The 13,319-nt window shown below is 38.1% G+C and overlaps 1 protein-coding gene across 3 annotated transcripts in view; it reads right to left on the bottom strand.

Annotated features, from left to right (window-relative positions):
* The window catches only part of KCNMB2 (potassium calcium-activated channel subfamily M regulatory beta subunit 2), a 295,143-nt gene that overhangs the window by 251,400 nt on the left and 30,424 nt on the right, over positions 1-13,319 (bottom strand). Inside the window, exon 2 of one of the 3 annotated variants that reach the window (XM_056808415.1) lies at positions 10,739-10,884. The exons of the other annotated variants lie outside the window; for them this stretch is intronic. Coding sequence (XP_056664393.1) covers positions 10,739-10,806 — 68 coding nt within the window. The 5' untranslated portion in view covers positions 10,807-10,884. The remainder of the gene's footprint in view (positions 1-10,738; positions 10,885-13,319) is intronic. 3 annotated transcript variants of the gene reach the window in all.

The following is a 13,319-nucleotide window of genomic DNA, read 5'->3' as shown; positions in this document are numbered from 1 at the left end:
CACATTTGTCCATTTAGCCTCATAATTTATCCATAGATTGTATTGCTTATCATTTATTCCGTTGTACCTCCTAGCTCCCTGCTGCTGCTACTGTAGCTGCTCCTTAGGCATGTATGTGGGTATATGTGCAAGCTGAGGGGGAGGTAGGATGTTGCTAAAACATCCAAGTCCACAAATCTTTATTGGTCCCATCCACATGCCATGATCATACAAGTGAGGAAGACTCAAGCTAGACCAAGCCCTTCAAAAGCTGCTGTTCTCGATCTCACCCTCTACTCTTAGAATGTCAGTGGTCCAAGGCAGGGCTCATCTGTTTTTATTTTTGTACCTCCAGAACTTAGCACAGTGCTGAGTTTATAACAGGCACTTAATGCTTCTTGAAGGTCATTGAGAGCATGGATCATTCCACTCTGTGTGTTTCTGTGCCCAGCACCTTGTACACAATAGGCACTTAATAAATACTCAACGGTTAATGGATCGAATGCTATCATAGCTGGTGGTACTGCCTGGTCTGGGTTTGCTACCAAAGGGCAGCTGAGGTTCTTTTCAATTTATATTCTGGGGCTCTGGCACTACTCTCATCACACGTGAGTCATTTGGGGAAATTTGTGTCCAAATCTACAAATAGCTGTACACGCACATTCTGATGTCTACCTCCAATCACTGTGGGGCTCCAGCCTTCTGATAGCCAGCCTATGAATGGAAAACCAATTAAATAGACCAGTGGTCTGCCAGATGAACATTACCGGAAGCTTTTGTACTTACTTTGGAAATGAATTCTGTCCTGCGTTATTCATTGTGTGGCTGAAGTTATCAAGAGTATTCACAGCCTTCTATGTGGGAGGGGCCCAGATTTTGTCTGCCTTGTAAAACAGGCAGATAGGGAAGTTCCACAAAGGAAACATGGCTTATTTATGCTCCTGAGACATTTTTGTTGCTATAGTGTATTGGCTCGTCATGTTTCAACAGGATCTAAAGCCCAGGTCTATGCCACCTGTGAATGTGTACAGGATGTGGAGCTGCCACGGCGCATCCCACTATTCTGTTTGTCCAGATGTTTCCATTCACCCCCAAAGCGTTTTATTTTTACAGTAAATTTTAAATCTACAAATAAATTCATTTATTTTAGGCTTTATTGATTTATACTCATGAGAAGTCAAGGATTGGACAAATAATTTTTTTAGATAAATAAAGCATAGTTTAACAGATTAATTTATAAAGGAAGAATCACTGGATGAGAGAATATAAAACCGAGTCCTGATCTAGGTTTTGTCATTTATACCCTGTCTGACCTTTCTCATTTCATCTCTCTAGGCTTTTGTTTCTTCATCTGGAAAATGAGAGTCTCTCCTGCCTCAAAATTTTATGAACATAATCCTCTATGGTCTCTCCTTTAAAAAATGTAACCATTTGAGGGAAATTTTTCTAAAATGTATACTTACCTGCCTATTAGAAAGATCCCAGGATCTGAGATTTCATTGAGTCTTGAAGGAAGATAAAGATTCTGAGGGGTAGAGGGAGAAGGACTGTTCTCCAGGGATAGCGGCTGGCTCTGGACAATGGCACATATTCTTAGAGGAGGGAAATGCAATACTGACTTCTAGGAATTGGTAGGTGAATCTATTGGGATCAATGAGGATATAGAAGAGAGGAGTGTGACATGTTTTTTAAAGGCTGGTTGGAGTCAGGTTGTTAGGGGCTTTAAAGACAAGATTGAGGAATTTGAGTTTTATCCAGGTAATAGGAAGCCACTAAGACCTGTAGAATAGGGGAATGATGAAAGTCAGATGAGCTTTGGTAGCTGCAACAAGGATGAATCAGAGGAAAGCTAAGAGAAGGGGTGGCTAGGTAGCACAGTGGACAGAGAATCAGAAGTCTAGATGACATGGGTATAAAATTGGCCTCAGATATTTTCTGGCTGTATGACCCTGGGCAAGTTACTTAATCCCCATTGCCTAGCCCTTGTTGCTTTTCTGTCTTAGAAGTGATGCTAAGACAGAAGGTAAGGGTGAGAAAAAAGAGGGATTGAACAGTTTGGGGGCAGCTAGGTAGCTCAGTAGATTGAGAAGTAGGCCTAGAGTTGGGAGGTCCTGGGTTCAAATATGCCTTCAGGTGCTTCCTAGGTATGTACCCTGGGCAAGTCACTTGACCCCCATTGCCTAGCCCTTACCACTCTTCTGCCTTGGAATCAATACACAGTATTGATTCCAAGATTGAAATTAAAGATTTTTTCCCTCTTTTTTTATAAGAAAGATACTGGAAACTGATGGTCCAATTTGGAGACTATTGCTCTAGATTGGAAGAGAATAAAGGTCTTATTTGGATGGGAACTATAAGACTGGAAAGAAAGGTAGAGATGTGAGATGTTTTGGTGATTGAATAAATAAGAATTGCCAACAGATTACCTATGGGGGAAATGAAGGTGAGGGAAGATTCAAGGATTAAATGGAGAAGAATTTTTGTGGGTGGTATAGACTAGACTTTTGATTTCACAGGTAACTTCAAAAGGGATTGACATTGTATGCTCTCCACTGATAAAGATCAATAACTCTTTAATTTAAAAATTTGCTTTGAAAATGGGTAAAGGAGATAAAAAGGGGAAATAGTGTTGGGGATGTGTGTGGAAGACAGGAGCACTAATATTCTGTTGGTAAAGCTGTCAATTAGAACAACCTTTCTGTAAAGCAACTTGGAATGTAAAGTATCAAAAACTGTCTATACCATTTGACTGAGTGATTCCATAGGTAGTGTGCAGGTGAAAAATTTGCCACTCCTGAGCTACATTCCCAGCATCCTTTTAAGTTACATCCTCATTTTACATAAGGATGCTTGGGTGATAAATATGGCTGAGACCCACGCTGTGGGGCTCTTTTTTCGGACCTTGTGCTTTTGCTAAAGTGCTGCAGGTGTGAGTCTCTGTTTCTCTTTGCTCTGTTCACTTGACTGAAAAAAACTTTCTTTTCTTTCTCTTCTCTTTTAATTATTAATAAAAATCCTACAGTAGGCATGTACCCCATAGAGGCCAGTGAGAAAAAACAAAACAAAACAAAAAGAAAAACAAGAAATACTGCAATAAACCAAAATATTTATAGCTGTGCTATTTGTTGTAGTAAAGAACCAAAAACAAAGTAGGTGCCCCTTGATTAAGAAATACTTAAACAAATTTGGATACAGGAATGTAATGGAATATTACTGTGCTACTTGAAACCACAGGTTTGAAAAATAAAGAAAAGCCTAGAATAGGTATAGAGTAAAGTAAATGGATCCAGGAAAATAATATATACAATGATTATAACAATGTCATTGGAAAAAATAACATATTTAAAAGACTTAAAGCAATATTCTGATATCAATAAAACCAAACTTGGTCTCAAAAGAAGAGATGAGGAGATAAATTTCTCTCCTTCTTGCAGGACCACCCCCTCTCTCCTTAGCAGAAGGGAGGAGTGGTGGTCCATGGCTATGTAACACTACTTAGAACATCAGATTTTTTCAATGTATTGATTGGTTTTGCTAACTTTTTTCCTTTCTCTTTTTCTTCATAAATTTTTTTTTGCTATGAGGGATGACTCTAGGAGGGAAAAAGGAGAAAGGATACAGGAGGAATTCAAATGATAGAATAACAAAAAATAGGAAAGAATGCTCTTAAAGAAACTTTCTGGAGAATGGAGACATTAAGATACTTTTCCATGTGTCAGAAGCATAATTTGGGTCCAAATTGTTGTCTCTACTTTTTTTCTTTAAAATGAGTTTTTAATTAATATTTTTATATCATCATAATTTTCCCGGGTATTCTTTTCTTATCTCTTCCAGAGAGCTATCCTATATAAAAATATTTTTAAAGAAAAAAGGAAGAAAAAAAGAATGTTATTGCTACATCAAAAAGTCTGAAATATGTACACTGTAAAATGCTTTTGGACTTCCTTTTTCCATCTATTTTCTTTCTAAGTATGCTTGTTCTTTGCAATTTTGCAAAATTTACTTTTGGTTTTCTTTTGTTGTTTTTCCATTTATGTTGCTTGTGGTCATCATATGTGTGGGTATGTGTTTATGTTTGAAGAGATACATATATATCTACTTGCTTCACTGAATTAGTTCATATAGATCTTTCCTTGCTTTCCTGCATTCATCATGTTTATCATTTTTTATAGTATAATAGTATTATTCCATTATATTCATGTGCCACAATTTGTTTAGCTATTCCCCAATTAATGAGCAGATAGCTTTTTTTCCTTTCCTTTTCTTTTGCAAAAGAGTGGTGATATAATTATTTCATACTATATATATTCTTCTTATCAGTGGTCTCCTTAGGGTATCAGCCTAGTTATAGAATCTTCTGGTGACAGGGTATGGACATATTAGGTACTTATTCACATAATTTCAAATTTACCTTTCAGAATTGTTGCACTGACTCATAGCTTGATCATCCATACACTAGGATACTTCCTACTTCCTACAACCTCTCAGATATTGACTATTCACAACTTTTGTCCTCTTTTCTCATTTGCAAGGTGTGAGGGTGTTTTGATTTTCATTTCTCTTATATTTGGGATTTGGAACATTCTTTCACATGAGTGTTAATCTTTCAGAGTCTTTTAAAAGCAGTTCATATCACTTGACTATTTTTTATTGACTTTTGGTTTTATGCATATATACATATGCACATACCTATTTGCATATATATGCAACCTATATGCATAACATTATATAACATATACATGTATATATGTTAATTGCTTATAATCTTGGCTACCAAATTATTATTCAATACATTTGATATAAAGAAACCCCCCATTTTACTACTTCCCTTCACATGTTAGGTGCATTGATTTTGTTTGTGCAGAAACTATTTTTTCATATAATTAGTTATCTATTTTATTCTTTGCTTCTGTCTCTTGATTGGTTAAGAACACTTTTTCTATCCATAACTGTGAAAGTTGTAGGATCTGCTTCTTTTCACATCTTATTTTCATAGTACAATCTTCAATATCAAGGTAATATATCCATTTAGAATGTATTATGCTTCTTGAAATCCTGTCTGCTAGTAATAATTTTATTTCTCGTCTCACTGTCATGTTGTTACCTTAAAACAAAGATGATGACAATGTGGATTTTAAAATTAATATTCAATAACTAAGTATTATATTTTAAAAGTTTTCTTAATAATAACTAAAGTAAAAGGAAGTACCTGAACTCAGTCTGGTCACAAGTAAAAGAGAGCTTGGGATGAGTTACAGCCTACTTAAATACCATCAGGCAAAATGTGAGGATGCAGGAAAAGGGAAAAGGATTCTAGGTAATATAGAAAGGAACTTTGGGTAATGTAGTTTTAGGGGTTCAAGAATTTCTAACTGTACAACAATGACAATGTTGATGACAACAACAATAATGACTAGTGTCCCAGACTGGAAAATTGTATGGCCCAATGTTAGACATCTGCTTCTGACCTCTGGCTCTATGACTTACTTGATATATCACCTAGATAAATCTCTCCATCTCTCTGAACCTCGCTTTCTCCATTTCTAAAATGAGGATGCTAATTAAACTTATTCTTTAGATTTGGTGGTATTTTGAGAGAAATGCTTTATAAACCTTTCAGAAAGAAAACACGGTAGAGTCTATAAAAGTGTTAGACTTGGAATAGGAAGATCTAGGTTCAAATTGGAGCAATTTAGAACAAGTCAGTTCCAATATGAAATTGTATGTGAACACAACACATGCAAAATAACATATATGGGTTTGGCAATTGAAAAAATAAAGGCAGAAAAATACATCAAATTGAATAAATATAATGTGCCAAATCTGTACCAATTCCCCAAGTGGCGTAAAGTCTCCCAGGAGTTCACTCAATCACGCTCATTCTTGCTCTGAGATGGTTTGGTGTGAGTTATTACATTGTTTTCCACTGATGTTAGCTCCTCCACCAGCCTCTGCCTAGAGTTCTCATTTGTAACAAGTTGTGTCCTCATCAGAGCAATGCTTTTCTTTGTTTCATTATTACTATTTGGTTATTAATAATGGTCCCAAAGTACAAGAATAATGATGCTCATAGCTATGACAAGCCCAAGAAAGCCATCAAGTGCCTAGGTATGTTGGCATAAGAAATACTTATTTAATAAGGGCAGGCACTAGTATTTGCAATTTTCAACTTATAGGAAGCCTCCTAGAATGTATTGGTGACCTAAAACGAGATCCTACTCTTTTTCCTTTTGGAGCTTCAAAGCCTATCAGAGCCTAGTTAGTTCACATGACTACACATTACTATGTAAGCTCTGTACCTGAAATCATCACAGACAGAAAGTTTATTCTGAATGTGCCGATTCCCATCATCTAAATACCAACAGAGAGAGTGTACTGTGCAGAAATGGCTCCCCTGGAGCCACTCGGTGGATAACTGATGGACTTTGTGGATAAATTCTGATGCACGGGCTCTCTGTGATAACTCTTATGAAGGCGTTCTGTTCACTGGGTAAATGATCTCCGTGCACAGCAGTTTGAGCTGCAAATTGCCTCGCTGAATGATAACCATTTTTAGGGAGCCGTAAAGTTGTTAGCTTGTTTGTTGGGTAGAGGGAGGTGATATTATTGACTTTCACAAACTTGACATGGATTCTGCTGAATTGTTCCTCTACTCACTTCAATATTGACAAACTCATTCCCTTTCTTGAGATTGACTTTGTAAAGGAGAAAAGGAGATGGGATGAATTTAGGAAGGTGAGAGACTTGGTGTGCCAGATGGATTGTGTAGAGTTTGATTCTGTTTTGAGCTGATGAACTGTTCCGTGGACATCACTGGAGAGAGCTCTTGCTCCATTTGGAAAACCTGGATTCAGACTCTTCCTCTGATAATTTCTACCTCTGTGGCAAATTATTTCATCTCTCTGGTCCATCCCCATTTTTCTTATCTGTAAGATGAGAAGTTGCACTAGACGACTCAGAGCTCTTACAGTTCTAGAAGTTTGATGCCAGGAAAATATATGTGTGTTGCCTTTTATATATTTAAGGTTAACATATATGTGATCTGGGTGATGTTTTCCAGTTGTGTGTACGCGTGCGCACATGTGTGTGTGTGTGTAATGGAGAAACTACATATTCTTGTGGGCAAACTAAGGCAACTAAACTAGTTTCTGGTATGTTCTCAGTTTATGATTGAACCAAGGTCTCTTAGTAACAGCGATAGTAACTGATATGTGTTATATAGTAGTTTATAATGTACAAAACATTAAATGTTAATTGAAGATTACAACTCTGGGAAGTTTTAGCTACTCTGGGCATTAGTTCTCCCTTTTTATAGATGATGAAACTGTATCTCAGAATAGTTAAGAGACTTCTCCAGTCACCAAGTGACCAAATATCAGAAGTCAGTTAATGTCAGAAGTGGGATTTGAACCAATGTCATCCTGATTTTCTAGTTGTCCTCACTGAAGAATGATCAAGAATATTCATGTAATGTCAACTTCAATAGCCTCTATCACCATGATAATATAGAGTTACTGTGCTTTTAAGAGAGAGAGAGAGAGAGAGAGAGAGAGAGAGAGAGAGAGAGAGAGAGAGCGAGAGAGAGAGCGAGAGAGAGAGAGAGAGCGAGAGAGAGAGAGAGAGAGCGAGAGAGCGAGAGCGAGAGAGAGAGAGTGAGAGAGAGTGAGAGAGAGAGAGAGAGAGAGAGAGAGAGAGAGAGAGAGAGAGAGAGAGAGAGAGAGAGAAAGAGAGAGAGGAGAAAATCTTGGTGAGAGTTAACTGTCATGATAAGAGAGACTTTGTGAGGTAGATTAAGGTCTAAGACAATTTCTTCCTGAGAGACTGTATGAATCAGTTGTCAAGGAGGAAAAAAGTCTGAACAGATATTTTGATACAGCAACCTTTACTTTTTTTTAAAAGGCATTATTAAGAAAATTCCTTCGAGACTTGAATTTCTATTCTATATTTCTTCTGCCTTCAAAGACCACAGAGATAACTCTGACTATGAACTTTACTCTCTGCAATACACTGGACACAATTTATAGCCTTGTTTTAGCATGTACTAATTACTGTAATAAATTGTAAATACTGTAACATTGATGTTGTTTAATCTTATGAGACTAGAAGGTTTGAGAAAGAAAAGAAGGAAGAAGCAAGATCATTTGGGAAAAGATTTTTTTGGTTTATTCTCAAACTGTGATGGGGGCTCTTAGCTAATTGATTAACAAGAAAAATAACACATTTCCAAACCCTTTATTGACTTAGAACCTGCAATGAGAATTAAAAGGGAAATGTACCAGTGGCACAGAGAAAGAAATGAAGTTATCAGTGTGGTAGCTGAATAACTTATTGTATAACAGCCCCAAAGAGCTCAACATATGTGTGAGGGTCATATCCTTGTTACATTTATTTTCACAGCTAATGTTTATTGCATAATAGGATCATAGGTAAAGTTCAGAGAGATTGGAGATTTTACTAATATTAAAGACTGAATAATTTATATATCTCTGTAGTGGTTTATAGTTGTCTGGTGAAGTATTTGCTCATTTTCTGATAACAAATGAATGGACAAATGATGAAATCCCAAAGAGCTTTGGGATAGACTTACAGTTAGAATTGGACCAATGCACTCTTTGGGCCTCAATTTTCACCTGGTAAAATGAGAGGCTAAATACATGGTCTTTCTTTCTTTCTTTTCTTTTTTTTTATAAACCCTCACCTTCTGTCTTGGAGTCAATACTGTGTATTGGCTCCAAGGCAGAAGAGTGGTAAGGGCTAGGCAATGGGGGTCAAGTGACTTGCCCAGGGTCACACAGCTGAGAAGTGTCTGAGGCTAGATTTGAACCTTCCGTCTCTAGGCCTGGCTCTCAGTCCACTGAGCTACCCAGCTTCCCCCCATGGTCTTTCAAATAACCTCTGAGATCTTAATCTATGATGCAATCCCCCTTATTGCTAATGCTTCCCCTCTGTTGATTATTTTTAATTGATCCTGTATATTGCTTATTATAACATTGTTGGCATGTTATCTCCCCAGTTAGAGTGGGAACTCCTTAAGAGTATAGACTTTCTTTTTTTTTTTTGGTCTTTGTTTTTGTTTTCATTTTTATCTTTGTATCCCTAGTACTTGGCACAGTGTCTGGAACATAGGTGCTTATTGACTGATTGACTACATAAACTTTGTTGTGTAAATGAATGGTCTTAATAATACCCATCAAGGCAAGTTATTTCATTAAATTTTTATCCCCGCTGACATCCAACCTTCTAAAAATCAGGAAAAAATACCATTAAAATCACATCAAAATTGCCCTCTCATTATTTCACTTCCCCAGCCTCCATGCTTCAAAGCCCCGAATCTCTTTGCCTACATTGACTCAGCCTGAGAATATATTACTTTTTAGTTTTTGCTCTTCTCCCAAGTCTCTTTTCTTCCTCATTTCTTCTGAATTCTGAATCTGATTAATATCTAGCTCATCTTTTACTTATTTTTGCTACCAAAGCGTCTAAATTTCTTCTTACTGAAAATTTCCACAGAATGCCAAAGGGGCATCCTCTCTGCCTTGTGGGAGTCTGTTATAAATTCTTCTGTCGACAACCCCAAGATGATAGCTGGTGCTCAGCAATGTAGCAAACACTTTCTTCCTGCCAGTATCAGTCAACTCTTCTCTCTCTCTGACTTTGAGTTTGAAAGGGGAATAAAGAAATGCTTGTGTTTGGGAAAGAGACTATGCAGGCTCGATTTCTTTGTGAAGTAGAAAAATGAAATACAATTCCAGAAAAATCAGTCAATGAATCAAAAGTATTTTTTCCTGTAAAAAACATTTACATTTCTTTGAATGGATTTTCTGGACTGCAATTTTTGGATTTCTCTAATCCTCTTGACTAGTCTAGGGATGCTTCAAGATATAGTAGCTAAAGTATTGGCTTTGGAATTTGGAAAACTTGAATTCAGATCCATTGTGTATTAGCCATGTGTTCATGAATCGAACTGAGGTTCAAATAACTCTAAGAGTCTAAGTTGAACAAATGTTGGGATCTGCATGGGCAAGTCAAATGCATAGGTTGTTTATAGTCTTACATTTGAGTTCCCACTTCCCTTAGAGGGATGGCTCTGTTTTTAGAGCATTTGTGAGGTCCATGGAGTGATGGGCATGGGTTTTTTCTCTTTCCCTATTCACACTGGCTTCTTTTCCTTCAGTACACACTACGGATTATCTTTAGTGAACACTAATTTGGATTGTGTGGTGAAGAAGCTACTGTTTCCATTTCGCTCCTGGGATTTGATCTTGCTTTGCCTTTAGGTACGGGTACCTTTTATATTTTTTAGCACACAGCAATAAACAAGAGACAACAGTGGGGTCCCTTAGAAATCTGCCTCCCAGGTTATCATATGAATGGGGAAACAGGAAATACGCTTGGAAAACAGCTCCCTGAGCAAGTGAATGACAAGTTTCTAGATACTGTCAAGTGGAAATAGACAACTATTAAAGAAAAAAAAAGTTTTCGTTAGAACTTTTGACTGAATATAGCAGATTATGTACTAACGTGTTAGATTCTACATATGGAGCTTTTGCTATTGTCAGTATTGTGTTCTGATGGTTTGGCATACAGGTGATAGGACACGATAGAGGGAGGATGACACTTGGAATCGGAAAGACCTACTTGAGTTTGACTCTTTCTTTAGACTTTTACTGTGTGACCCTAGTCAAGTTACTTCACCTAACCTCAATTTCTTCATCTATAAAATGGGGGGAAAACAATACCACTTACTTGCAGCACTTACTTTAGCCAGTTGTGAAAATAAGATGAGATAATGTATGGAACCCATTCTGCAAGCTTCGGATGCCTCATAAATGGCAGCTATTATTATTGTGGCACAGACATGACCTTGGCTCCTTGAAGTGTCTGTCAGTGGAACACAGTCAGATTCTATGAAATTAGAAAGATGACAGTGTTGTCTGAGATACCGTCTCAGAGCATTTAGAGAGGCTCAGCTCCTGATTGTGTGGCAAGGGCTGATTTGCAGTTGACCAATGAGCTCTTTTGCATCTCTAAGATTCTAAGACCTAATTTGGGGGTCTTATTTCCATTTTTGCTTCCAATTTTTTGCTTGGTTGAGGGCTTAGGCAAGTCCCTCAAGTCTGGCTGTCAAGAACGGAACAGGTCCTCCGATAAATGTCTGCTAATTGCCTGTCAATTGTTCCCCTACTTAACCTTCTCTTTCCCATCTTTTATTGTTGCTTGTAAATTCCCAGTTCTACAGAGAGAGGACCTTCATTGTGAGGATCTTCTGGGGGAAGAAACAGGGGTACAAATGTCTGAGCTTGTAGACACTTTCCCCCCTTGTTTTGGATCTGGACCCAACCTCTGGCCTTCCTGAGCCTGCTTAGCTCTGTACAAAGCATCTGGCTAATTGCCCAATTGGCTCCCTTTGGCTAGAGAGAGCGAGTCTACTGCCTCTTGTTTTTAAATAAAGCCCACAGAAGCTTGTTTGGATAAACAAGCTGGAGGATTTTAGAATTTCTTTCCTCATTTGGGACTTTTACTCTTATTTCTAATTTGTAAAGGCAGGAAGTGAATTCAGAGAAGCCAAATAGTCTCACAGCACTTCCATAAAATCTTTTAAAAAAATATGGTTCCATTTGGAATGAGATGCTTCTCTTACCAACAAATATGGCATTAATATTGATTTTTTCTTTTTCTTTTAAAACCCTCACCTTCCATCTCAGAGTTAATACTATTTATTGGTTCCATGACAGAAGAACAGTTAAGGTTAGTCATTGGGGGTTAAGTGATTTGCCCAGGGTCACACAGCTAGGAAGTGTCTAAAGTCATATTTGAACCCAGGACCTCCTGTCTTCGGGTCTGGTTCTCCAACCACTGAGCTTCCTCCCTACTTCCAATATTGATTTTCAAGGCAGGCAAGATAAAGTAGGCAATACTGGAATCTTAGTTATATGTAAATTGACATCAGTTATAATTTATGAATCTTTTAAAAAATAATGCCAAGAGGCAATATAGAGCAGTAGATAGAGAGGGTTCAAATCTTGCCTCTGATATACACTGGTTAATGCCCTGGGATATGTAAGTTACTTCACCTCTCGGGGTCAGAGGCCCATGTTGAGGGCTCAAAGTATCAGAGCAGGTGCTCTTTTTTATTTATAGAAGGCGTTTCTTCACTGGGAGTTCCCTATGATGATGAAATCACAGATCAGATCTTGTGCCCCCCAAAAAGTGATGTTCATAGATCTACAGCTTGAAGGGGTCCCAGAGACCTTTTAGTCCAAAATCTTATTTTACAGATGAGGAAACTGAGGCCCCAGATGGTTAAATCCAGCTTGGAGTGTGGGAGAGGATTCAAACCCAGTCCCTCTGACTATATAGTCAGAGCTGTTCTCATTGTACCATGCTGCCTCTCAATGCAAAACAGCTATCATAAAAAGACAATCCATTAGTGAAAAATGTTTGAAGAGTATTTGTATGCAAGCCAATGTCTACATGGGGCCATATGGATTAGGGAATTTAGACATTTATCTGGATAATTAATCCCACCAAAAATACTTGGGCTTAAAATATCCTGCTAAATGAGGTATTTTCATCCCTATAGTATAATCATCCAGATGTTTACCTTGATTCTACAGATGTTGACCTGGCCTGTGTTAGAAATCTGTATCCCGGGTTAGCATATGAATAGGAAAACAGGAAATATTGCTGGAGAAGAGCTCTGGAAGCATGTGAAAGACACTGAAAAAAGCAAACAGAGCAATCTTTTTATAGAGATAACCCGAGACCAGTGGATTGAAATCCCAGGAGGACATTTTACAACCTAAGAAAATATATTTCAATTGCCTGGAACTCCCCTTAAAATCAGGTCTGGGAAGGGAATATCTGACCTTAGAAGACAAAAAGAGAAGCAAATAAGGCAAGAGGTACCACTGCCCTTTGCCAGCCTCCCATTCCTAATTCCCTCCCTTTGGATGGCCATGCCACTCTTGATCAATTGCCTGAAGCAGCCCAGCTGCTCTCATCCCATCTCCTTGTAGTCTCTGGGTGCCCATCAATAGGTCTAGAAAGATGCCAGTGAAGAGGCAGCCTGCAGAATAAACAGGAGGTACCTGGGAAATGTCAGTTCATGTCCAGCTTCTCCAGCTCCCCCTTGCAACACTTTCTGCTCTGTTGCTCTCTCTCTCAACAGGTTTGAGAGGTGCTTTGGGCTGCCAGGGAATTGCAAGGGTTGTCAAGAGGCAGACTGGGGTTGGATGAGGGATGGGGGAGAGCCTAAAAGTAATAGGGGGTGAAGAAAAAAGAGAACGATGCAGAGGCTGGTTTCCCAGGAGGGAGATGGCATTTAACTCTGTGCATCA

The sequence above is a fragment of the Monodelphis domestica genome, chromosome 8, assembly GCF_027887165.1.
Source record: "Monodelphis domestica isolate mMonDom1 chromosome 8, mMonDom1.pri, whole genome shotgun sequence".
NCBI lineage: Eukaryota > Metazoa > Chordata > Mammalia > Didelphimorphia > Didelphidae > Monodelphis > Monodelphis domestica.
This window is presented reverse-complemented; position numbering and strand designations above follow the sequence as displayed.